At 38.4% G+C, this 27771-nt stretch overlaps 1 protein-coding gene and 1 long non-coding RNA gene across 3 annotated transcripts in view; both read right to left on the bottom strand.

Moving 5' to 3' along the window:
- Positions 1-27771, bottom strand: part of LOC127880721 (5'-3' exoribonuclease 1-like) — a 92502-nt gene that overhangs the window by 19159 nt on the left and 45572 nt on the right. Inside the window, exons 17-29 of the mRNA XM_052428078.1 lie at positions 27365-27491; positions 23733-23929; positions 22730-22855; positions 22186-22260; positions 14365-14452; positions 13621-13827; positions 13028-13170; positions 10964-11095; positions 9975-10061; positions 9289-9424; positions 7629-7691; positions 3860-4062; positions 212-536 (exon numbers count right to left, since the gene is read on the bottom strand). Of these exons, the coding sequence (XP_052284038.1) occupies positions 212-536; positions 3860-4062; positions 7629-7691; positions 9289-9424; positions 9975-10061; positions 10964-11095; positions 13028-13170; positions 13621-13827; positions 14365-14452; positions 22186-22260; positions 22730-22855; positions 23733-23929; positions 27365-27491 (1909 nt within the window). The remainder of the gene's footprint in view (positions 1-211; positions 537-3859; positions 4063-7628; positions 7692-9288; positions 9425-9974; positions 10062-10963; positions 11096-13027; positions 13171-13620; positions 13828-14364; positions 14453-22185; positions 22261-22729; positions 22856-23732; positions 23930-27364; positions 27492-27771) is intronic.
- Positions 6098-7563, bottom strand: LOC127880723 (uncharacterized). 2 transcript variants are annotated; one of them, XR_008049713.1, is made up of 3 exons: positions 7464-7563; positions 6422-6640; positions 6098-6201 (listed from the first exon to the last, which is right to left on the bottom strand). It is a non-coding gene; the product is annotated as an uncharacterized LOC127880723 (long non-coding RNA). The 2 variants fall into 2 exon arrangements; XR_008049714.1 differs by lacking the exon at positions 7464-7563 and adding an exon at positions 7244-7275.

Here is a 27771-nt window from a genome sequence, read left to right on the forward strand (position 1 = left end):
TCAAAATGTTCAGCTCCATGAGATACAAATGCATGCCAAATATCAAGTTGCTATCTTCAATATTGCAAAAGTTAAGGCCAATCTAAAAGTTTTCGGACGGACGGACAGACAGTTCAAATGCTAAATGCCACCCTACCGGGGCATAAAAACTGCAAACCCAGATTAAAAAACCCACTATTGAAAAATAAAATACACAAATTAACTAACCAACCTTGTTTACAGGCCCAGAATAATGTCTCTGGCCAGTTGCTCTACTGTCCGAGCCCCGACCTGTATGCCCTTCATTGTGACCTCCCCTGTTGTCATGGTATCCTGAACTGCCTGGCCGCATCTGCTGACCTTTACCTTGACCCTGAGAATGATTTACACTGGCATCAGCGTATGTATAATCTTGGCTGACGTTCCTGTGTTTTCCGTATGCATTCTGGGCCGGGGCCTCTGAGATATTGTCTGGTTTGGAACCATTCTTGCGCTGGCCATGAGACAGATTCAGAAGAGCTGATGGTGGCATTCTGTAGCCTCTCATAGAAGAATTCCTGTCATTTGAAAGAATTTTAATTTTTAATTATACCATAAAAGTTTGATTGTGCCAGGCAAAATACATTAAGGTTACAATATATTAAATAATTTTGGAGTGCAATGCTATACTCTCTAAAAACATGAACATCATTTATTTAAAGACACGGTTTTCTGTAGGGTCACTTGCCATGACTTTATTTTAGAATATTTCTGTGTGCATGTGGCAGGGAAAATATTGTTGTTTACTAAAAATTCAATCTTTTATCTGAAGGTTGGAGACTACATAAGACTTTGACAGATGGCGGGAAATCCTCATGAACTGGAGAGAAGCCAGTAAATAGATGGCCGTAAAACAGTGACTTTTGATTCGTGTCTTGTTCTTTCTTACATGTCGCGTGATGTATCTTTTTTATTGCTTAAATCAATTCGGCTTGGAATGCTCTTCAAGAAAAGGTATGTTTATGAGAGTCTCTATGCGCAAAAGTTTGACTTTATTTTTCGTTAAAGTTATTGCTTTCACATTGAAATTGTGTAGGTATATTGTGACCTCAAATATGGCAAGTTATTTATGCATCATGCAAGTATTGAATATTTTCAGAAAATAAACTTAAAAGAAAAATTAATTCATTACCTGTTCATATTTATTTAAAATTAACAACTTTTGGCAAGTTCTCAAAAAAGTGTATAAGTAGTAAATTTTTTATATTGTTTAAATTATTTTATAATAATTTTTTTTTGGCCTATGCCTATCCAGAGTTGCTGGTATTGGGTAGGTAAGCAAATTATATATATATACAAAGACATTGATTGTGATACTGTAACAGTGCTCCAGCTAGGCCTAAATCGAAGGGCGCCGCGCCCTGCCCCCCCTCCCCCCCTCAAAAAAAAATAAATAATTTTTTTTTTTTTTTTTTTACATATGATTATTCATAAATCTCTTATTACATTGTAATTACTTTAATCCTCATTGTAGACATTATATTTGAATGGTTTAATAATAATGGGAATAATACAATTATTTATAACATATAAATTCACATGCAATAGGAAGCATTCCAGAAACACCCGCACGCTCGTACGTGCCCTTTTGACAAAATACTGCGCGTCGAAAGTGCCCTTTTGACAAAATACTGCGCTTCGAAAGTGCCCTTTTGACAAAAAAGCCCCCCTGCCCTTTTCAAATCCTAGCTGGAGCACTGCTGTAATGAAGTGAATTTGGAATAGAAACCATCAAAACATTAAGTTTGTTTGAAATCTGTGGAGTTCAGATTGATCTTGGTCAATTTTTCCGAGTCATCGATCAAATTATGGGTAAAAGCCATCCAAGATACTTTGAGGTCAACACTGAAGATTCTATGTTTTCACAACATTATTACTATAATATTTGCCACTTCTGTTATTGTTCATGCAGGATGCCTTTGGTCATTAATAGCATGCTTACATAACCATTTTTTAATGGATAGTCTAAGACGCTATGACATTATGCATTAACATATGGCCTTTAACAAGCAAGCATCTAGCAGTGTCCGACAAATTTCTTATTTTTCAGGTAGCCCACTGGGCTACCAATAAAAATATTTGGTAGCCCATAAAATTTTCCTACAGAATGATAAGAGGCAGGTTTTCATCTTTATTTTATTTCTTTATTTACATATACATAATATGTATACATACATATACATAAAACAGCAAGTAGTCTGATGTACACAGTCAATATTGTAAATTAATGTTACAGAACAGGCACCGTGTACTTAAATGTAAATGTACCAAAAAAAATCATATACTACATGTAGATATTACATGTATGTGCACATGTATGTGTACTTAAATTCGGTCAGCACGTTAAGTCGTAAACGTAAATAAAGCGTTTAGATGATCAATACGATTGACTCGTATGGTGTTAATCAATGCAATTGCCCTTTTTAACAACAAATACAGAGTTTCAAGAAATCAAGAGTATTAAATCATTTATTTACATGTACTTGTGTCCGACTTTAAGTACTGTCCGAATTTACGTATTGCATCCGTATGTTACGACACTTGTGTGCAGTCAGTATACAATACAACAATTGTTTCAATAATGAAGGAACTGATACAGCATAACGGTAACGATACAGCGTGTTTACATGATATTTTATTAAGAGAAAATGTCAATGCCAAATAATTCGCGAGATACCCCGGTACTTTAGATGAAATTCACAACGAAACTTTTAATGTAAATTAAATGATCTCAATGTTGTACCTGCTACGAAATTTTTAATTACAAATAAATACACCCACGCCAATTTTCGCGCGCTTTTTATCAGGACAAAGAAATTCATTTCTTAAATGTAGAATTTTGTAACCTAAAATAGCTGTACACAACACGTGCAAACCGTGGCAGGTTATTTACGCATGTTGCAATACAACGGTCCTGATTGGGAGCTTATTTCATCATATCTTTAAATAGAACCATATTCCGAAATTCATTTGACACTTTAGAAAATTTCAAACGTTTGTGTTAATGACTCTTATCGTCTATATTACCCACCCATAATTTGGTTTTAAAAATATTATAAATCGGGCATATATGGGATTATTGATTTACAGTTGATTAATCCAATTATTAATTGACAATGCAAACTAATTAGCAGGTGTTAACCGCGTTCACAAAGTTGTCATTAATATTCATTTTCGGTTTCGTTCCCGTTAACGCGTTTGAAGAATCCGCTATTGTTTTGATTTATTTAATGTTTGGCGTCCTTGGATATTTAACGACATCAAAAACGTTATCGCAATTACTCATTGTTGCGGTTAACAAAGAATTCCAAACTGCGAAATGATGTTGCATCATGTGCGCCAACTATCCAACCGGCTCTCATTATATTATTAGCAGACGACAAATGTTGATTCTGATTGGATGATTAAAATACACTGTTACTGTTTAAGACATTACTGCAAGTGATCGGTGACTGATAAGTTAATTGATTGCACTTTGTTATCGGATTATAAGCAATACACAGTGTAAAAACACATGGTCAGCATGTTTATTCTACGCATGTCTGTCAATAAACCGGGCTACCGCTCTTATAGATTTATAGTAGCCCGGCGGGCGTCAGCTGGAAAATTTCAGTAGCCCGATGAAAAATGTTGGTAGCCCCCGGGCTCCGGGCAATGGATTTGTCGGACACTGATCTAGACAAAATAGTTTTCTTACAAAATTTGTCCCAAAGAAAACACATTTTAAATGATGTCCTTATTGGTTATCTCATGACCAGATGATCAAATGATGCAATGGTAAATGGTAAAATATTTTCAGGTCAGGTTTAAATTGTTCTGAACAAATAGTATGGTAATGTACCTGATAGCAATACCGCCAGCAAAGTCTTCATCAAACAGCACTTCGTACATCATGTTCACTTCCACCTCAGCTGGATCAATGCCCACAACCGTACCACGGAGTCCGAACGGTACTGAGAATCCCTGGCGCGTGTTTACCACCCGATCAAACAGCTGGTAGGTGGCACTGGAGTCCGGAATCAGTGCCCCACTTGTAATCATTGGCTACAACAGATGTATGGGAGACATTAAAACAGTACACACTACTTTGTAAAAGCATCATTCAATCTGAAACACCATTTTATCCTATTACTACAGCTATTACTATATCTATTGCTACATCTATTGCTACAGCTATTACTACAGCTATTACTATAGCTATTGCTACATTTATTGCTATATCTACAACTATAACTACAGCTATTACTATAGCTATTGCTATAGCTACAGCTTTTACTACTGCTATTACTACAGCTAACCGATTGAAAATGCTTGATAATAAAAATGCTATAAACATTTATTTTATTAAGATCGAATGTTTACAGACTGTTTGTTACCTTAACTGATTGTAAAGTTTTGAGCAACTAGGCACATAGAACAACCTGGGATCCGGATGGATATAAGCAATGGAACACTAACCAATAGCCCCTTGAATAAGTGGTGGGCTCCAAGATCTTTAAGAAAGTACAACCTTTCAACAAGGAACTTTAAAAGAAACATGACCAAAGTGTTAGTTTCTAACCATGTAAAATAACTTAGAATGGGAACGAATATTTGAATATTACAAAATTGATTCCAAAATTGGATTTTTAAAATATTCAAATTTTGATAGAAAATTATTATACAGTGAATACACACAGAGGTTTGTACAACTACAAAACACAGTCATTTTATGTTATATTCAAGACAGCTTTTGTGTATGAAAATGTTGATGACAGCTAACATCAATTAACAAGAGATTATTTGACAGTTGCCATTAAACATAAGCTTACTATCCAGTGCTCCAGCTGTCCAGCCCTCCAAGCACATTTCAGAGCAAACATTTACATGAAGTAAATTCAAAATAAAAGCTTTCATTCAAGTTACCAATATCATCCTGATTCATAAGTGCACAAATATCTATGTGTGGGTTTGACAATATCAAGCTAATTACAGAACAATAGTTTTATATGACTACCATGTTATAGAAAGGTTAAGTGAAGGTTGAATCTAGGTGTTAATAATAAAAAAAATTGAATATATTCAAATACCGACAAACATATATTTGAAAATGGATTCAGGATTCCTTTTCATACACTAAAAAGCACACATGAACTTTGACTTTACATTATCATTTATCAATATAATAGGCACATAATAATTTGATTAGAACGATCAATTGGAAAGTCACAAGCCTGGAAGTCTACTGTTTTGAGTCTAATGCATTTGATTTTTATCCAACATTTGTTTAATATTCTCTGAAAATGTGTATGTGCAGTGTTTGTGTAAGTGAATGCAACAAAAATAGATAAGGGGTAGCCCTGATATGGTGCAGTACTTCATAAAACATTACGTCGCCGCAACCTCATTCAACGTTTGTTTTAAAACTCCCAAACATGACAATGTTATGGCTTAAACTGGGAATTTTACCTTAGATTTCCTTATCTGACTTTGACCTTTGAGCTTAGAAGACAGGTGTTTCAGATAACATATTGTCTTATGATTGTGCATATTTGAGCCAAATAACCAAAAAAATAATCAAAATGTTGCAAATCTATGGCTAAGACAGGAAACTGCTCATAGAAGGAGAAACAGACAGACAGACAGTGAAACTGCTATACATCAGTGATACACCATGTCATGATGTAACCTAATTGTTTACATGAGTTGGCAAGCTTAATACTAATAAGCTGCCAGATGTGTCCAACATGACAGTCACAACTACAAACAAGAACAAGTGATGCTTTACGTGAAACCTGAGTCTAGACAACTAAACTTACCCGATACAAATGGTGAGGCTTCACTTGAACCCTGAGACTAGATCACTTAACTTACCCGATACAGAAAATAAGGCTTCACTTGAACCCCGAGTCTAGATCACTAAACTTACCCGATGCAGAAGGTGAGGCTTCACTTGAACCCTGAGTCTAGATCACTTAACTTACCTTATACAGAAAATAAGGCTTCACTTGAACCCTGAGTCTAGATCACTAAACTTACCTTATACAGAAGGTGAGGCTTCACTTCAACCCTGAGTCTAGATCACTAAACTTACCTTATACAGAAAATAAGGCTTCACTTGAACCCTGAGTCTAGATCACTAAACTTACCTTATACAGAAGGTGAGGCTTCACTTGAACCCTGAGTCTAGATTACTAAACTTACCTTATACAGAAAATAAGGCTTCACTTGAACCCTGAGTCTAGATCACTAAACTTACCTTATACAGAAGGTGAGGCTTCACTTGAACCCTGAGACTAGATCACTAAACTTACCCGATGCAGAAGGTGAGGCTTCACTTGAACCCTGAGTCTAGATCACTAAACTTACCTTATACAGAAAATAAGGCTTCACTTGAACCCTGAGTCTAGATCACTAAACTTACCTTATACAGAAGGTGAGGCTTCACTTGAACCCTGAGACTAGATTACTAAACTTACCTTATACAGAAGGTGAGGCTTCACTTGAACCCTGAGTCTAGATTACTAAACTTACCTTTACAGAAGGTGAGGCTTCACTTGAACCCTGAGTCTAGATTACTAAACTTACCTTATACAGAAGGTGAGGCTTCACTTGAACCCTGAGTCTAGATTACTAAACTTACCTTTACAGAAGGTGAGGCTTCACTTGAACCCTGAGTCTAGATTACTAAACTTACCTTTACAGAAGGTGAGGCTTCACTTGAACCCTGGGTCTAGATTACTTAACTTATCCAATACAGAGGGAAAGGCCTCATTTGAACCCCTAGTCTAGATCACTAAACTTACCCGATACAGATTGTGAGGCTTCACTTGAACCCTGAGACTAGATCACTTAACTTACCTTATACAGATGGTGAGGCTTCACTTGAACCCTGAGACTAGATCACTAAACTTACCTTACACAGAAGATGAGGCTTCACTTGAACCCTGAGACTAGATCACTAAACTTACCCGATACAGAAGGTGAGGCTTCACTTGAACCCTGAGACTAGATATTTAAACTTACCCGATACAGATATTTAGGCTTCACTTGAACCCTGAGACTAGATCACTAAACTTACCCGATACAGAAGGTGAGGCTTCACTTGAACCCTGAGACTAGATATTTAAACTTACCCGATACAGAAGGTGAGGCTTCACTTGAACCCTGAGTCTAGATCACTTAACTTACCCGATACAGAAGATGAGGCTTCACTTGAACCCTGAGACTAGATCAATTAACTTACCTTATACAGAAGGTGAGGCTTCACTTGAACCCTGAGACTAGATCACTAAACTTACCCGATACAGAAGATGAGGCTTCACTTGAACCCTGAGACTAGATCACTTAACTTACCTTATACAGATGGTGAGGCTTCACTTGAACCCTGAGACTAGATCACTTAACTTACCCGATACAGAAGATGAGGCTTCACTTGAACCCTGTGACTAGATCACTTAACTTACCTTATACAGAAGGTGAGGCTTCACTTGAACCCTGAGACTAGATATTTAAACTTACCCGATACAGATATTTAGGCTTCACTTGAATCCTGAGACTAGATCACTAAACTTACCCGATACAGATATTTAGGCTTCACTTGAACCCTGAGTCTAGATCACTTAACTTACCCGATACAGAAGATGAGGCTTCACTTGCATTTTAATCCTTTTCTGGCGTTTTCTGTTTATCTCCTGCAATTAACCACCAAAATTAATAATTAATGATAACTTTATTGAGTAAACTTGTAACTGTTATAAAAATGTGTTTCACACATTTGTGGTTATAAAAAACAAGCATATAGAAACAACTTTGTAAACATGACAGTGCTGTAGTAAGTGTTTTAGGAACAAGATGAAACTGCATAAATCCAGTACTACCATGATAAAGCTCATGTTAGGATTTGCAATAATATTAAACTCTAAATTTACATTTTGAAAAAAATCTATTGGTGTCAGTTTAAAAAACAAGAGCTGTCAGAGGGCAGGGCGCTCCACTATTTGAGTGCTTGACATTATAAAGTAAGCCATCATGGGGAAATTGCTCATATTCAATAATTTATTAGACGATCTGTCAAAAATAAAAGGAAAAAAAATAAAAACAATTTGGGGGGGGTGTGTGTTGAGAGGGGGTATAATGTGGGGTGTGGTCATTTATTAGACGATCTTTTGGGGTAGGGGGGGTAGGGTGTGAGAGGGGTATAATGTGGGGTGGGATAATTTATTAGATGATTTAAAAAAAAAAATGGGGGGGGGGGTTGGGGGGGGGGGAAGGGATTCTGGGTAGAGGCGTGGGGTATTGTTTGGGTGGAATCCATTGTGGTATTCAGGTAAGTGTTGTTTTGTCAAAGTAATAATACAATGTGATCATAAATAAAGAAGTTATGGCAATTTAAGCAAAATGTTCAATTATCTAAGTGTAAAAGGGGCCATAATTATGTAAAAATGCTTGATACAGTGGTCTTTTCTTGTTTTTAGGTTGGGGTCATGTTGGTAAACAAGTATGCAACATATAAAAGCAATATGTCAAAGTATATAGGAAATATTTGGGGTAGTACGCAAACTTTAACATAGATTTATCAATAATATGCATATTCTAAGTATAAAAGGGGCAATAATAATGACAAAATGCTTGATAGAGTTGTCTGCTCTTGTTTATAGGTTGGGGTGATGTTGGTAAACAAGTATGCAAAATATGAAAGCAATATGTCAAGGGACAATGAAAATAAATGGGGTAGTACGAAAACTTTAACATTTGCTGCATATTCTAAGTGGAAAAGGGGCCATAATTATGACGAAATGCTTGATAGAGTTGTCTGCTCTTGTTTATAGGTTGGGGGTCATGTTGGTAAACAAGTATACAAAATATGAAAGCAATATGTCAAGGGACAATGAAAATAATTGGGGTAGCACGAAAACTTTAACATTTGCACGCTAACGGAAACGGAAACGCCAACGCCGGGGTGAGTAGGATAGCTCCACAATATATATTTCATATATAATAGTCGAGCTAATAATAATAATTTAAAGTCTTCAATAAGAAAAATCTTAAAAGTGGCGCTTTAACCCTTTCAATACAAAATGGCTTCAATAAATAGGTTAACAAGGCCAAGTCATGACTGGATATCAGATCTGTGTGAGCTTCATTATTGGGTTTGCGATTTATTTCACTTCAATGTTTTAAAACATACAATAATGACGATGACTTTATTCATTAAACAATCTTTTCTAAGGCATGAAAGCTTAAAAATGAGAACTTTTCCCAAAAAAGAAAACCCAGTAATTTCCTAACCACAATCTTGTCTGTCTCCCTCTGCAGCGACAGTATAACCCCCTCAGGCACAAGGTCGGCCCCTATCTTCTGTGATTTAACATTCGTGCATGCAAGTCCCTTGATGTACTCCTGTACATCCTTCAACTTGTAGGAGCTGAATATGGCAAAATCATGCTTGACATCATGTGACACCTTTTTTGAGAATATGCTAAATTTATATGTAAAGTATTATGTTAACAGTATAATATAATTCTGGTGCAGTTACAATATATCAACATTTCATGGATGATGAAGCTGTTATCATTTATGGGTTCCAATTACCAATAATTTGTTATTGAGTGATCAAAATGTTACAAAATGTATTTTCTCAATATGATCATGGTTGTCTCACATAATTATTGTCGAAAGAAAATAGTGGTTTGCATTTTTTTGAACAAAAATATTATTGAACTCAGTTAAAAGTATTATCAGTCTGTTTTTGTGCAAGGGTAAATTTTGTTTTTTGTATATTTTGGCTGTTTTTCATTTCATTTTTCAACAGTATTTCAGTCATATAATATATTAACGATTTCATCAACCAATTGTTTTTATATTATTTTGGATATTTTGGTTATATTAAATACTGTGGTATATTTTCACAATCTAACATGTACATACACCAAGTATTGAATTATAGGCTGCAGACTAATACATTAAACAATTACCAATGTGCAGGTATCACTTCAGACTCATAGAAGTTATCGTTTCCTTTCGGGTCAGACTTTGATAAAATCTCAAACATTTCAGGGAACCTGGAAAGACAAAATTTAATTATTTGTATTTTCTGTATTGTATTTTACAATAAATACTGCATTAGATATGGTCAAGCTCATTAATCAGTGGTGCGACTGTTCTTACTGTTTCTTTTTACCTGTCTAATTAATTTTCAGCTTGTGACAAAGCATGTTAAAGGTAGAAACAACATGCTGCATTCAATAAAAGCATATGTTTCTAGTAGAAGCTTCTTAAGTAATAATTGATTGGCCCATTTCAAGTCTAGGTATATTTTCAAAGTCAAAATGAGGTCAGGGGATTTTTGTGTGTTGGAAGTATGCATAGACATCATATAGTATCAAAGCTTTGCAGCAGGAAGTATTGATATTAAACAAAACACAGGTATTTGAGTTACTCAAGAATCTAGACATACTGAATTATTTCATGTCCAAAAGTAGGTCAATGCCATGGTAAAAAATATGATCAAGTGATGTGAGTGAGTTAAGTTAAAAACAGACTTGCGGGATAATGGCTATATCATATGCCTCCAATACATCTGTAAATGCCTGATGTATCAAAACATGCCTCATATGCCACTGCCTCTCATTCATCTCATAGGGTTAACCTTAACTAGTCACGCGTAAAATAGACCGTCTTATTCTTCTTGCAATATATGACATATTGCTTTTATAACACTTTATAACTCAAGTATAAGAGAAAGTGTGGGCTTAATGCATGTGCGTACAGTGTCGTCCAAGTCTGCATAGGCTAATAAGAGAGGAAATTTTCCGCTTTTATGTGAAACTAGTTGGGATTGTAAAGAAGAAAGCAGAGATCAAACTGGCTAAGATAGCAATATGTTTTTGTAATTCCATAAACAACTCGAATTTATTCAATAGATAATCTTTTGTTGGATAAATGGCCACTTTGATATACTTACTTCTTCATGTACTCTTTGAGAATCTCCACACATTTATTGGAGTAGAGCCACTGGTTCCCTTCTGCAAGCTTGGTGAAGCCTGGTACCTCCTCCTGGCGTTTCGTGAACTTCAAGTTCAAACCCACATTTACCCTGAAAGGTGCAAAACAGTCTGATATGCAAATGTCACTAAACTATCAACATTACCAAATTTCAGAACAATTTTCCCATAAAAACTCAAGTTATTTAGTGGAAACATTTTTTCTATTTTTAAAATACAGTACCATGACCCAACTGGTTCCAAATGCAACCCCAATATAGGTCTCCATGCAACCTTTATTCAGATTTGTCAATAAAAACTATATCTTCCAAAACCACCTGTGAAATTCATGCATTCCATCCTGCCGTATCCCAATCTATTAGCCAGGATTTTTAACTTCCTGGTTAAAAACATTTTTTTTTTGAAAATTCAATTGTTAACAGGGAGTAAAATAATTTTTCAAAGTAAGATCTTTCTTTTCAAACTAAAGAATACGACACCAGCTGCTGTTTTTAACCAAACACAACAATTAAATACCATTTTTTAACTGTCCTCAGAATAACATTCAGGGGTGTCAATTGGCCAAAATCTAAAATCCTGAAAATAGGCCTATCGTTTTGGGGCCAGAGCAAAAAAAGGGTTAATAATTCATGTAACTTTGTTAACTATTGTATATAACTTTGTAAACAATATGTCAAAGTAAAATAATTTGTGTTTAAAATGACATTTTGTGACAATAATCGTAAAATTCCAGAAACAAATCCTCTGATTTATATCAAAATCAAAATTGGTCCTTAAGGGCCAAAATCCTGATTTCAGGAATAATCCTGAACTTTGACGCCTCTGAACATTGGCCCCATTTAACCATATTGCTCGTTTTTGATTTCATATGAAAATTATAAGTTGAGAGCCAGAAAGGCTTATCAGCCATCTTTGCACTAAAGCTGATGGGCTCTTTTGGCTTTCATGAAATCTTAACCCTTTCCCGCTTAGAGGCACAGTGACAATAGACATATGCAACCAGCAGGTTTTATGCTGTTTGCTGCTCACCATTAAAATGAAACCTGTAAAACTTGAATCTTCTAAGAAATGTCTTAAATGAAATGTGATTTTCTAGGATACTACAAATGCTCCAAAATGCGTATCTGAGTGGTAAAGGGTGACTACTCACCTATGAGGGTTCTGCTGCTGACTGACTACCTCTGCAGACTACTCACCTATGAGGGTTCTGCTGCTGACTGACTACCTCTGCAGACTACTCACCTGTGAGGGTTCTGCTGCTGACTGACTACCTCTGCAGACTACTCACCTGTGAGGGTTCTGCTGCTGACTGACTACCTCTGCAGACTACTCACCTATGAGGGTTCTGCAGCTGACTGACTACCTCTGCAGACTACTCACCTATGAGGGTTCTGCTGCTGACTGACTACCTCTGCAGACTACTCACCTGTGAGGGTTCTGCTGCTGACTGACTACCTCTGCAGACTACTCACCTGTGAGGGTTCTGCAGCTGACTGACTACCTCTGCAGACTACTCACCTATGAGGGTTCTGCTGCTGACTGACTACCTCTGCAGACTACTCACCTGTGAGGGTTCTGCTGCTGACTGACTACCTCTGCAGACTACTCACCTGTGAGGGTTCTGCTGCTGACTGACTACCTCTGCAGACTTCTCACCTATGAGGGTTCGGCAGCTGACTGACTACCTCTGCAGACTACTTACCTATGAGGGTTCTGCTGCTGACTGACTACCTCTGCAGACTACTCACCTGTGAGGGTTCTGCTGCTGACTGACTACCTCTGCAGACTACTCACCTGTGAGGGTTCTGCTGCTGACTTACTACCTCTGCAGACTACTCACCTGTGAGGGTTCTGCTGCTGACTGACTACCTCTGCAGACTACTCACCTATGAGGGTTCTGCTGCTGACTGACTACCTTTGCAGACTACTCACCTGTGAGGGTTCTGCTGCTGACTGACTACCTCTGCAGACTACTCACCTATGAGGGTTCTGCTGCTGACTGACTACCTCTGCAGACTACTCACCTATGAGGGTTCTGCTGCTGACTGACTACCTCGGCAATGCCGGCGGTGATGAATACACAGCCTGTGAGTCGAGAGAACAGGTGGCTGCTGATGCCAAGTCTCTGAGCAAGCACATACCCTTGGAAATACTGCTCATCATGGTCCTGTGGGAATACACATAGTTTTACTGGCAAACTCCTAATTCAAGTGACAAGAATACATATTTAATTTTATTTTAGACAACAAGTTCATTCAGAAAAATACATTTTAGCCTCGCTTTAGATGTAGAAATTATCTTAAAATACTCAACTCATTTCCTAAAATGGCATGAATATTCAACATTTAAAGTTACAAACCTGAGCAAAATAATGGAATATTTGTACAAGACATTTTGCATAATTCATTTTTGATCATGCGGAGATGCAATTAGAAGGTGCTTACAAGCAAGTGGACACTATAATTACGGAAACCTTCAAATGGAAATTTTAGGCAGTCATTTTGGGAAAAATATATACCTTTCAATTTTTGGAATTTGGCCAAAAAATAGCCCCACATTCGACAAAAAATACACTATTTATTTTTAACCCTAACATAAGAACAGAACAAACACAAACCGCCTGGTTGTTGAGCACATCACTCAGTTTAGGCTCCTCGATGATAGACAGGTTGATTCTGACCCGGCCACTCTGCAGGTCAGTGTCTAGCACCTCTCCCTGGCAGCCATAGTGGGGCCATCCCAGCATGAACACCTGGCAGCTAGCTGGCAGGTAGTCAGTCAGGGATGTGAACTGGCAGAAACTAGAGTAATGCACCGTCAAGTCCTGTAACATTGTTAATTTTGTATCAAACTTCCACTTATTTATGAGCCTATTTCTGGAAAAACTGGGATTAATGCATAAAGTGTAGTCCCAGAAAACATGTGCAGTCATGCAGGCTAGTCTAAGTCGAAACTTTATGCACAAACTGGATTTTTGCTAAGAATAGACTTTTTGAAAAAAACAACAACTTCAAAATCGGAAAGTGTCGTACCTGATTAGCCTGTGTGGACTGCACTGGCTAATTTGGGAAGACTCTTTAAGCCTATGCATGAAACACTTTTTTTCAGAGCTTATATGTTTATTTATGAACACAACTACCACCCTCAACCCTATCTTTAAAACCCAAATCCTTATGAAAAAAATATGTACAGTTTATTTCTAAGTTGGAGGCCAACAAACCATGAGAGGCCTTTTAAAAACAAATATACGTGTACATATATGAATATGATGTAAAATGGATGACAGCAAGGTGCATGATAGCCCCATTTATTTTATAGTTAAATTTTCAAATCTCAAAAAAGAAACAAGAACTGGTCCCACCTTCACTGTTGCTTGTAAAGCAAATGCCACTGGCTGGTTCCCAAACTGCTTCTCCATAGTGACCCTTCCATGTGATGACAGGATGTATCTGTAAGCATAACATGGAATCATTTGAGCTGCATTCTGGGGAAACTGGACTTTATGCGTGTCAGCACATGCAAATCAGGGACAACAATTTCCGCTTTTAATTATTTTATTTCAAATTTAGGAAGTCTCTCATAAACGAACATCCAGTTAAGGTGAAAAGTGTCGTCCCCAAAAGCCAGTGCAGACAGCAACATTATTTTCCAAAAAATGACATGAAATGATTCAGAATTAAATGACACTTATATCCAAACATGCAGGAAAACTTGATATCAGTTTTCTTTGTACAGAGGTTCAATATCAATTCAAGGATTTGATAATAGACATACTTCTGTATACTTCCTTTCAAAATGTGAACAACTGGGTTCGTAAAAGGATCCAGAAACTTCAATTTGTGCCAACTAGATGTAAACAAGGGCTGTTTGTAAAACATGCATGCCCCCCATATGGGCTGTCAGTTGTAGTGGCAGCCATTGTGTGAATACGTTTTTGCCACTGTGACCTTGACCTTTGACCAAGTGACCTGACAATCAATAGGGGTCATCTGCCAGTCATGATCAATGTACCTATGAAGTTTTATGATCCGAGGCGTAAGCATTCTTGAGTCATCATCCAGAAACCATTTTAGATATTGCAAAGCTTTAACCAAGGTTACAGTTTTGGACAAACAAAATTAATGAATTACTGTGACCTTGACCTTTGACCTAGTGTCCTGAAAATCAATAGGGGTCATCTGCCAGTCATGATCAATGTACCTATGAAGTTTCATGATCCTAGGCGTAAGCGTTCTTGAGTTATCATCCGGCAACCATTTTACTGTTTCGAGTCACTGTGACCTTGACCTTTGACCTAGTGACCTGAAAATCAATAGGGGTCATTTGCCAGTCATGATCAATGTACCTAAGAAGTTTCATGATCCTAAGCGTAAGCATTCTTGAGTTATCATCCGGAAACCATTTCACTATTTTGAGTAACTGTGACCTTGACCTTTGACCTAGTGACCTGAAAATCAATAGGGGTCATCTGCCAGTCATGATCAATGTACCTATGAAGTTTCATGATACTAGGCCTAAGCATTTTTGAGTTATCATCCGGAAACCATTTAACTATTTTGAGTCACTGTGACCTTGACCTTTGACCTAGTGACCTGAAAATCAATAGGGGTCATCTGCCAGTCATGATCAATGTACCTATGAAGTTTCATGATCCTAGGCCTCAGCGTTCTTGAGTAATCATCCCAAAACCATTTTACTATTTTGAGTCACTGTGACCTTGACCTTTGACCTAGTGACCTGAAAATCAATAGGGGTCATCTGCCAGTCATGATCAATGTACCTATGAAGTTTCATGATCCTAGGCCTAAGCGTGCTTGAGTTATCATCGGTAAACCATCTGATGGACGGACAGACGGACCGACATGAGCAAAACAATATACCCCTCTTCTTCGAAGGGGGGCATAATAAATAAGAGACAAGAAACACAAATTTTTTAAATAAAATTCATTTTAATTATTAAATACTTACCTGTTATCGTATGCTTATACTTTCCAAGGGGAAATAACTCATCCGGAATTTTAACTGGGAATCCGCCACCTCAATACCGTAATACAGGCCAGGTTAAACATAGTGCAATGCAACCTAGCCAAAAATCGGTAACCAACCCTCAATATTCTTTCAATATATATACAAAAATATTAATCAAATAGCGGGGTTGGAGGCGGGAATTACCGATAACAGGTAAGTATTTTATAATTAAAATGAATTTTATTTAAAAAATTTGTTTTAATGTCATAAATACTGACCTGTTATCGTATGCTGATTTTGCAGCTGCAGTGGGAAGGTTCGTATATATTTTCCCAACACAGTAGAACCCATAAACAGGGTTATCAGCTAATGATATCAAGTACGGTAATCTTCGTTAAAACGGTATTAATTATGACTTCTCGGACAGAGTAATATGTCTATGTCGTAAAGAAGACACTACCGTTAGTGAAACCACAACAAGCCCAAACGTATACAAATTGTATTGTTGGCACTTCAGAAAACGAAGATAAAAAGATGACAAGGTGGTCGGATTCCTCCAGTAAACAGCTTAGAGCACGTCAAAAAGTGGGGTGTGATTAATATATGCCCACAAAACAGACAGAGCTCTTAATTCATGCGGTCAGATCCTAAAAAGGAATGAATCCTTAGATAGGATAAGATTAACTTCGTTAGTCGAGGTCTAACCCCGAGAAATAGAAGCCACAGACACATCTCCCCCCCCTTTTTTGGGGAAAAGAAGAGTGTCTTTGAGAACCTCGAATGGACTTCTGACTAACACTGCTGAGATAGAACTTCAAAGCCCTGATTGCCCAAAGAAGTTTATCCTCATCTTCATGACAACCAGTTTAAGAAAACTTGGAAACTTGAAGGTAGAAGCCATATAGAGGACTTGATATTAAGCAAGGAATCCTGGCTGACACAACAAAGTGAAAACGACAGTAGATCCAACTGGAATTGGTCGTATTCAACAGAAAAAGCATGAATTTCACTTCTCCGTATGGTAAAAGCCATAATAAGAAGGAAAACCGTCTTAAAATTATATTGGAACTGTTAATAAGCCTGATGAAAAAGGTTCATAGGGAGCTCATTAAGCATCCCAACATGTTACACAAGTCAAAACCGCTTAAGAAGGTAAAGGAACGAAAAACATAGTGTTGACGTTCCATAGTTTGGATCAGTTCCAAAATAGGTAAGACAGCACAGAGTTGCGATGACTTACACAAAACAAGGTATACGAAAGCATAATCTCTATCCTTTGATGAAGAAAAGAACAAATTTCTTATCATCAAGAAAAAGATGAGAAAAAACTCTATGTATCTAGCAGAGTGATTAAGGTAATAACTATGCTCCCAATTACCCAGTAAAAAATGAATTTCCATAGAACCTTTATACAGTTCTGATGGAATTATCCTTGCACAAGTAACAAGGATTGAAACTCTAACAGAAAAACGTTCTTCTGTGGAGATAACTAAAAGTTATTAATGGCCAGACATGAAGTGGCACATGTTTGGATCAGTAAAAATATGTCTCAGTGAGATATGATATTTGACCTGTGAAGAAGTTTCCTGAAAATAATTGTACAGGAGACTTAAAAGGTCGTAGAACCATAATCCCATGGTTCATTTAGTATATTTCATGAAATTATGGCAAAAACTCAGTTATTGCAAAAACTCACCAAGAAGGCAAGATATTCCAGTTTATGTCAATGGACGAATGTATAACAATCGCACACCCTGCTGGATCGATTTCTGTGAACTGCATTGTTGACGTTGTTCAGCATACCGGTATACACTGCGATATACGATCGCATAACGCTAATAACTAGCGTTTGATGATAAACAACATTCTTTGATATACTATGTACACCATGCAACTCGTCTGCAACTTCACTGCCGCGCATGCGCAATTACATTATTGAACCCAACGGAAAAATAATTCAAAAGAACTGCAGGACAAAACGTCCAACAGGGCGTTGAGACGAACTGGTATGAGAAAGACGATAGAGAAAATGTGTTGTTCTTGCAAAGAACGAATAAGTTCCTGATTTCCAGTTACAAGGAGTGATAATATGATCACCTCCGTGTCTGTAAGTAAACCACGACCGATGTGTGATAGTTGAAACCATCACAAAGGAATCGTGAAAATGTGTTGTAAATGAAAAACAGCTAAAAAGAATTTTCGCTTTTCAAGATGTAGATGTGCAGGTGATATTCGTTAGGATACCACATAATTGAGAAAATCAAGATACGTTGTTCTATGTGATCGTCCATAACCTTATCTGCTCACATCTGTATAAGATGTAAGGAAGGTTGTGGTAGAATAAACTATATTCTTGCCAAGATAATCTTCTAGTCTAGACACCACTGAATAGTGGTAAATAATGACAAAAAGATGGAAATCTGTGTCATTAAATAATCCCGAGATTAATACAATTATCTTAAAAATAAAGCTGAAACGGACGTAAGATAAGACGTCTCAGCAGAAGGACCGGTGACCGGAACCATTTGTCAAGGATGGGTGGGCAAAGAAACCACGGCAAGCCGAACTTTCCTACTCCAAACACACTTGAAAATTGGTAGAATAGGACAGTGTTTAACACTTATAAGTTTATGACCTATCTACAGAATATAGCCTCTTTTTGAACCAATAACAGGCGCCTTTAAAATCCTGGTTAATACAGGTCGCGAAGTCATCGATTACGAAGTACGGAAATATGATTGATAGTGGTACCTCCGGAATCGGAGGTGTGATGGCAGAAAAAGGTGAAAACCCTAGGGGTAACCTTAAGCGGGTCCACGCTTGCCGGTAGAATGCATGGAAGTCTTAAATTCTGACTTGATTAATCCATTTACTTCAAGACTTCTAACCGGGACGAATTCCGAAAGGAATACGACCAGTTATAGGAAGACGGCCTGTTATGGCCAGAAGTGTAATAGAAGAATAACTTTAAGATGAGGTCCCTCCAGATCCTAGGATCTAAGATCTGAGTTCAATAGGTCCTAAGCCATCTACAAGACTGTAGCCGCTATGCGGTCAATCTGATAGGCAATCCTAGGTATCAGAACTCTTGTTGATTCCAGTAGCTTGAAAATATGCACTGCCGTAGGAGCAATAGAAAAGCAGAAGTCGATACAAATGTCGTCTTGCTAATCCTGCTAGCGTCATTAATGTGTCCCAACTGTTCCGTGACACTGACTGCAAAGTCTGTAGCCGACAGGTAAAGGCGGTTAAAACAATTCATCCTTCGGGTCTCGAACATAAATTAATAGAGGTCAAATAGTAATGTTCGACCTCAATGCTAGTCTCCGAGCCCACTTCAGCCGATCTATCTGCAAGACCAGTAGTCTGCATGTAGCCGGTTGAGATAGAAGTACAAATAACAGATATAGCATGATTTGGTAACCGTAGCCAGTAGAACATCAGTATTGAAAAACACAAAAAGTCATGTAGATTGTTGAATCCATAAAATATAGTATTCAATACAATCATAGCCAGGGGTATACAACTATGTAATGTAGACGATACCCGTGATACTAAAAATTGACCGATGAAAACACAGTGGAATACCGGTAATTGGTAAGTGGTGACCGAACCGGACCGGTCAATGACCGGTAACTGTAGCCCGATGAACGGACCAGTCATAATATGACCGGTGACGTTACCAGTTAAAGACCGAAAAATGGTGGAATCCATATGGTCTGTTATCAATGTCAAGCACTGCTCGGAAAAGAAGATCATGCCAAAAAATCCAATCCGATGGCGATGAGACATCACTTATTCTGACCGGTGATCAGTGATCGGTGATATGACCGATGAATGGTGACCGATGTCCGGTGATCGGGACCGGTATAATATAACTGCGTCAGAATGGAAATATCTGGTGCAGAAGAATGACCATCCACGAAGTCATCTGATAATGTTAACCGGAAAAACAACGGTAGATTATCAGTATTAATAGGCATACTTGTCCTTGTAGTCGTAGTGGAGAAAAGAACAGCTTATCCCGAAGCCTGAATGTTAAACGAACTAGTGTTCGTATACAACTACGGCTCGGTGACTGCAACATGTGTGGTAGCCATAAGAAGAACCATCACACGTGGAATGGAGACATGATATTCCTAAAGGAATAAAATGGAGAACGTCGATATGACCAGTAGGTTCATTAACGCCTACGTGAGAAGTGGCGACATCCATATAACTTCGATGCCGAAATATTGTTCGGCTACGCTGGAAATATTGTCTTCTACAATATTGTCTCCGTGAGCATTGACATGATCGCTTACGAGCGTATCAACGCCGAGAACTGCTCAATGAAGGAGAGGTATGTTCGATAACTATCCAGTGGTGCTCAATGCAGTCCGCTGATGTCTACGTGAAGGTTGACGACGTCCTCGTTTCCTGCGATGTCGAGATCTGAATCGGCCGAGATGTGGATCGGCTGCGATGAGACCAAGATCTTCTAGAATAACGTCTCCGTGAGTGACGACGTGATCGCTTACGAGAGCCGCGACGATGAGAACTGCTCGACGAAGAAGAGCGTGTCCGATGTCTAATCCTTGATGAAGACGATGTATTCAACGAAGAATAGGAGAATAATTCAATGAAGAAGACCGAGTTCTTCTTCTTGACCGGTGACTGGTGTTATCGGTGGCAGGCCTAACTGATGACTGTTGACCGGTGACCGGAGCGGTGATCAATGACCGGACCGGTGACCGGACCGGACCGTTGACATGACCGGACCGGTGACATGACCGGACCGGTGACATGACCGGTGACCGGACCGGTGACATGACCGGACCTGTGATCAATGACCGGACCGGTGACCGGACCGGACCGGTCCGGACCGGTGACATGAACGGTGACCGGACCGGACCGGTGACATGACCGGTGACCGGACCGGTGACATGACCGGTGACCGGACCGGACCGGTGATCAATGACCGGACCGGTGACATGACCGGTGACATGACCGGTGACCGGACCGGACCGGTGACCGGACCGGTGACATGACCGGTGACGGGACCGGTCAGACGTAGATCAATGGTCCGTGATCAACGTCCCCGGTGACGTACCGGTCATATCATGACCAGTGTTGTCACCGGATAATGACCGTATGGCGGATGCCAAATGGTCCGGCATTGGTCGATGTCCTTGACCAATGCCATCGGGCAAAGACCGGCTGACGGGTGTCGCCATATGGTCTGATGTTGACCGACTGTCTAAGAGACTTAGCATAGTACGGTCGCGATCGTGCCCGATACCCGGTGACTGATACTGCAACTATCATCCATGATCTGCGAAGTCACCGGGTATTTATCCACTCTTGTTTCTGCAACCATCATGTAGTCGAATATATGAAAAACAAGAGCAAAGCATATTCAACCATAAACTGGTCACAGACCAGATTATCATACGGCACATAAAATCATTATTTGACCATAATGAAAATTATAATAATACTGCCGTAGATCATAAATTAAACAAAAGTTTAATTCAAAACAGATGAAAAATAAAATGACGATCAATTAGATTGTCATACGGAACGTTAAAATCATTATTGCACACAATGGCAAATGATAAACAATCTGTCAATAGAAGGACACGCTTTGCACGATCTCGTAACACATTAGAAGAACATGCTTTGCACGTTCTAGCAATGTATTAGAAGAGCACGTTTTGCACGTGGTCGTTCGCGCCTGAAAACACCCAGCATGGTAGAAATAAACCATTGTTCGATAAAAACAAGCATGGCTTACCTTTTACAAATGAAACAAAATCCATTAAATCCACACAAATTAATCCGAATGAGAAATAAAAAGATAAATAACACAATTTATCTATTCAAAACCCCAATCAACCAAGTGAAAAACAATATTTTAATTCAGAGCCGTAAAAGACACGTATACACCTGGTTGATCCGGAAAGAATATTGAGGGTTGGTTACCGATTTTTGGCTAGGTTGCATTGCACTATGTTTAACCTGGCCTGTATTACGGTATTGAGGTGGCGGATTCCCAGTTAAAATTCCGGATGAGTTATTTCCCCTTGGAAAGTATAAGCATACGATAACAGGTCAGTATTTATGACATTAAAACAACCCTGTAAAAAAATCATTGTCATTTTTAATGTACAAGATTTACTTTAGCTAACAAAATCTGTTAAACTACAATGCATGAGTGTTAATGCAAGCTTACTTTCTGCCAGTCATGGGTAGAGCTCTCAGCAGAATCTTGGTGTCGCCAACCACCACCCCAAGCCGGTCCTTGTATCTGAAAAAATCAAACTCACATTTAACTAAAATGCTATACAAATATATATGTCTCAAGACACAAAGAAAAACATGAGTGAAATTAAAGACCTTCAAATTTATGTGAACCGTCAATTTGTAGATGTCTGAATTTAATTTGTTTACCCACATATAAAATCATTGCCTGGAGACATTTTTCATCCGTATTTTAACCTCAAGTGGTATAATATACATATTTATTGGGCTTCGTTCGGCAATAAAACACAAACACATTTGGGGTTTTGGCTGATTTTTTGTTCTATCTCTGTCCAAATTGACACATGACTTACTAAGTGATACTTAACAAATCTGCAAACTTTGTAACATTTTGACCCACCGACATATGAGTGGAAAGACTTATGACTGAGTTTAAATGGTAAGCATTTAATACAATAGAACAGTTATTCCCCACTTAGATAAGACAAGCTTATAAGCCAAGCCTCTGTACTGGCCTTTCAGCGATTGAATCCCTCTCCTTGAACCATATGTTGGCCATGTTACCATCCTGCTCGACACGGTTAATGCGTGGACTTGTCGTACCTGATTTACTGGACTTGTCACCCTCAACATAGGTGTAACTGTAATGAAATGAAGTTCAAGTGATTGAATATGTAAATTGTATGAATTATTCACTTCTTTGAAAGGTTCAACTATACCATCTGTACTGCTCAGTAAGCCATGTTTTAATGCATATTTCATAGAAATGAGTAGATAACTGAGGGTTACGAAAATGTCTTGCACTTCTAAACTTCATGGTGATGAACTACCTAAAGTGTCAATTTAATCACTTGCCAAATGTGGAGAAAATTTTACTCCACAAACTTGACATTTTTTGCTACCACTATGCTAATGTCAGAATTCAAGGACACACATCATTGGAACATGTGGATTAATCGACATGACAAAGTGTATAGCACATCGAAAGTTCATGATAATGATTCATGTGAGGTTTTTCATTCATTGCTTGAGAAATGTAACGGCAATAAATAGTGATATATTTTAGGTTTCACTTTATTTTCTTGAGAAATGTAGATTTTATAACATTTTATGTGGCCTGACCAACAGACAGACAGAAAGACTCCAATATATCCCTTATCAAACTTTGCTTTAACATGATATTACTTCCCAAAGTGAAAATTTGTTAACATCACAAATATGAATATCTTACAATCAGTGTCACTTTGGGATACATACCTAAAGCAGTTTCTGGGAAAACTGGGATAACCACATATGTGTAAAGTGTCATCCCAGATTAGCCTGTGCAGTCTGCAGAGACTTATCAGACCAAACTTTCTGCCTAGACTGGATTTCGTTAAAAAGAGGCCTCCTATAACAAACCTTTCCATACAAGCTGAAAGTGTTGTCCCTGTATAGCTTGTTATGACTGCACAGGCTAATCTGAGACAACACTTAACACACATGCATAATGCTAAATTTTGCCAAGAAGCAACATACCTATAGTAGTCATCACAGACTGCCACAACCTTGGCCTCGTACAGGTGGGGCCAGTTGACGTAGACCTCCTCGCCGAGGTATTCCTTCGCCACCTGGTCTATATCCTTGCTACACCAGCCATCCTCCACATGCAGCATCATGTTGTAACCACGACTACTGGCCTGAAACACCTTCACACCTTCCTTGCTGAGCTCTGCCTGTAACAGTCAGAATGATACATACATGGGACTGCAATAGAAATATATAAAGAAAATAATGTGGAGGTCACAATATAAGCCCAATTTTCATGTTGCCAATAAGGGTGCATTTTCAGGTTGTATAAAAAGAATGGTTGATTGATATGATATTCAGGACATAAAAGGGATGAATACTTTTTAACCTTAAGAGACATTCTTGTTTTAGAACAGTTGATACAATTAGTTTGGCAGAGACCACATTTCGAAAACACTTTTAAATTATTTGAATATTAAGCATTTACATTAAACAAGAGGGCCCAGATGGCCCTAGTTCGCTCACCTGAGAGGAGTCGGTTCATTCAATCTTTACCTAGTGTCAAACTTGACCTAGATATTGACCAGAGAAACATCCTTGTCAAGTTTCATCATTATTGAACCAAAACTCTGGCATAGGGAGTGTTTTTGTAAGATTTGAAATGGTGACCTATATTTTGAGTTGACCCCCCCCCCCAAACATCAAACTTTGCTTACAAGTATTTTGTATAATATAATGAAAATTTGAACAATCTAAGGGCAATAATTATGGCATTATGTGATTTTGCCCATCATCAAACTTGACTGATATTTTTCAGCAACTTTGATAAAGAATGCTTGAGAAATGTGAATGCTAGAGTGTTTACAAACCAATGTGGATGAAAGGACAGAGGACAAAGACCAATCCTATAACCTCACCTGAGCAATCAGGTAAACTAAAAAGTGTGTTTCACCGATCTGAGCCATTTTCCAACTTGTCAAAGAAATCAATAAAAACAATGTATTGACTAAGTTTCACGATGGTTAGGCAAAATATGTGACTTCTATAGTGTTCGATCACAAGGTTTCTCTCTATATAGTCACATAAGGAAAACTGCCCCACCCCCCTGGCAGCCATGTTTATTGACCCATCGGGACCATTTGCAAACTCATCTGAGATATATATAAAACCAATCTTTTCACCAAGTTTCATGATGATTGGGCAAAAAATGTGACTTCTAGAGTGTTCACAAGCTTTTTTTTAATATATAAATATAAGAAAACTGCCCCCCCCCCCCCCGGCAGCCATGTTATTCAACTGACCGGAACCATTTTCCAACTCAACTCTCGTATCATGGAAACAAATGTTTTGACCAAATTTCATGAAAATTGGGCAATAAATTTGACTTCTAGAGTGTTCACATGTTTTCACTATATACATATAGAGAAAAATGCCCCGCCCACTGGCGGCCATGTTTTTCACCAATCTGGACCATTTTCGAACTCGTCCGACATATCAATAAAACCAACGTTTTGATTAACTTTCACGATGAGGGGCCAAAAATGTGACTTCTAGAGTGTTAACAAGGTTTCTCTTTAGACATTTAAGGAAAACTGCCCCGCCCACTGGCGGCCATGTTTTTCAACGGACCGGAACCACTTTTGAACTCAACCAACATATCATTTAGACAGACATTTAGACAAAGTAACATGAAGATTGGGCATTAAATGTGACTTCTACAGTGTTGACAAGCTTTTTGCTTTTTTTTACCTAGTGACCTTGTTTCTGACCCAGCATGACCCAGTTTCGAACTCAATCGAGAAATCATTGGAACAAATCTTCTGACCAAGTTTCATGAAGATCGGACAATAAATGTGGCCTCTAGAGTGTTTACGAACAAATGTTAACGGACGGACGGATGGACGGACGTACGACGGACAAAGACCGGTCACTCAGGTGAGCATAAAAATAATTCTGTTATGCTTTTTTGTTTTGACACATGATCGAAGTTTCTAGGATTCCAGCATGCATTTTGTGCAATTGAGCAAACCTGATTGAATCATTTTGGCAAATGACCATCCAATGAAAAGTGTTTAACTATTGGATTAAAAGACAACGGCTTCAAGGCGTATTTCTAATCTGTAGCTATGGTTGACATATTGTGCAGTAAAAAGGAGCAATGTGCACATGTTTAATAGAGGAAGCTCCAAGAAGCATCTGTGAACATTATCATGAAGATTGGCTTATGCAAAATATGTCAGATATACACAAATTAAGCACAAATTCCATTTTAAGCTTGTCTGCTTGAGTTTAAGAAAAACCTTTTATATAATTTTGGCAGACGACCACCTTATGAACATTTTAGCCAAATTATTTAGACATAGGATTTGGAAAAATGTTTTTTCTAGCAAAATTTCTTTTTTATCTATGGTTACAGTATTGTGCAGGGAAATGTTACCATGTGCAAACGTTTGTAATACTTGGGTAAATTTTCATGAATATTGAATACAAAATTTAGAAAGTTTGACAGGAATACAAAACTTTGATAAATTATGTAAGATAGAACACCCACCAAATATGACTCAATAGCATTTTAATAAGCATTAGTCTTTCTATGAAATGGCGATTAAATAAATGGGTTCTAAACTACCTAGGTAACACTCAAAGTGATTATGGAAACACATTGTCTCATTGTTTTGGGGTATAAATTCCACTTCGTGGTCTCACCTGGTCATGAAATGCTTTTGAGTCCATTTTCTGGGAAGAACCAGTACTTGGTGTCTTTAGGGATCTTAAGAACACTCCCCAATGACGATTAAACCTGTGACCTCCCAGTCGATATGCAGACACCATATCCATTACGCCACAGAAACCTTTCAGCATACCATATGAGTTATGTGTTTGAGGGTAGGGCAGTGTTACCTTGTGAGGTATGTGTTTGAGGGTATGGAAATGTTACCTTGTGAGGTATGTGTTTGAGGGTAGGGCAGTGTTACCTTGTGAGGTATGTGTTTGAGGGTAGGGCAGTGTTACCTTGTGAGGTATGTGTTTGAGGGTAGGGCAGTGTTACCTTGTAAGGTATGTGTTTGAGGGTAGTGCAGTGTTACCTTGTGAGGTATGTGTTTGAGGGTAGTGCAGTGTTACCTTATGAGGTATGTGTTTGAGAGTAGTGCAGTATTACCTTGTGAGGTATGTGTTTGAGGGTAGGGCAGTGTTACCTTGTGAGGTATATGTTTGAGGGTAGTGCAGTGTTACCTTATGAGGTATGTGTTTGAGGGTAGTGCAGTGTTACCTTTTGAGGTATGTGTTTGAGGGTAGGGCAGTGTTACCTTATGAGGTATGTGTTTGAGGGTAGGGCAGTGTTACCTTGTGAGGTATGTGTTTGAGGGTAGTGCAGTGTTACCTTATGAGGTATGTGTTTCAGGGTAGTGCAGTGTTACCTTTTGAGGTATGTGTTTGAGGGTAGGGCAGTGTTACCTTATGAGTTATGTGTTTGAGGGTAGGGCAGTGTTACCTTATGAGGTATGTGTTTGAGGGCAGTGCAGTGTTACCTTTTGAGGTATGTGTTTGAGGGTAGGGCAGTGTTACCCTGTGAGGTATGTGTTTGAGGGTAGGGCAGTGTTACCTTGTGGGGTATGTGTTTGAGGGTAGGGAAGTGTTACCTTGTGAGGTATGTGTTTGAGGGTAGGGAAGCCTGGATAGAAGACATCCAGCCTGGCCCCTGAAAGCAGCCCCTTCCTCAGCTCACTAGAGGCAAGGTGGAACGCAGCCTTCTCGATCTTCGTTAACCTGCAGGAGTACATGTCCAAAATAGTGAATTCTGTAGCAATGTGTTGCCGACAAGTTGCTATAGATCCATTGCATCAACACAATCTATGTTTCGAAAAAGAGTAAATGATAAAAGATATATTATTAACAGACAAACAGGGCCCTCAATCCATTTTAGGGGAAGCAGGTCGCTACCCTCATGAGGGGGGATTTTCGCAGCGTTTTGCTTTTGGGGGGATTTTTTTTCTTACTCTCTCATTATTACATTTGTACATGTTTGCACTGTATTCATTTTATTTTT

This window comes from Dreissena polymorpha, chromosome 5 (genome assembly GCF_020536995.1).
Source record: "Dreissena polymorpha isolate Duluth1 chromosome 5, UMN_Dpol_1.0, whole genome shotgun sequence".
In the NCBI taxonomy this organism is placed as follows: domain Eukaryota; kingdom Metazoa; phylum Mollusca; class Bivalvia; order Myida; family Dreissenidae; genus Dreissena; species Dreissena polymorpha.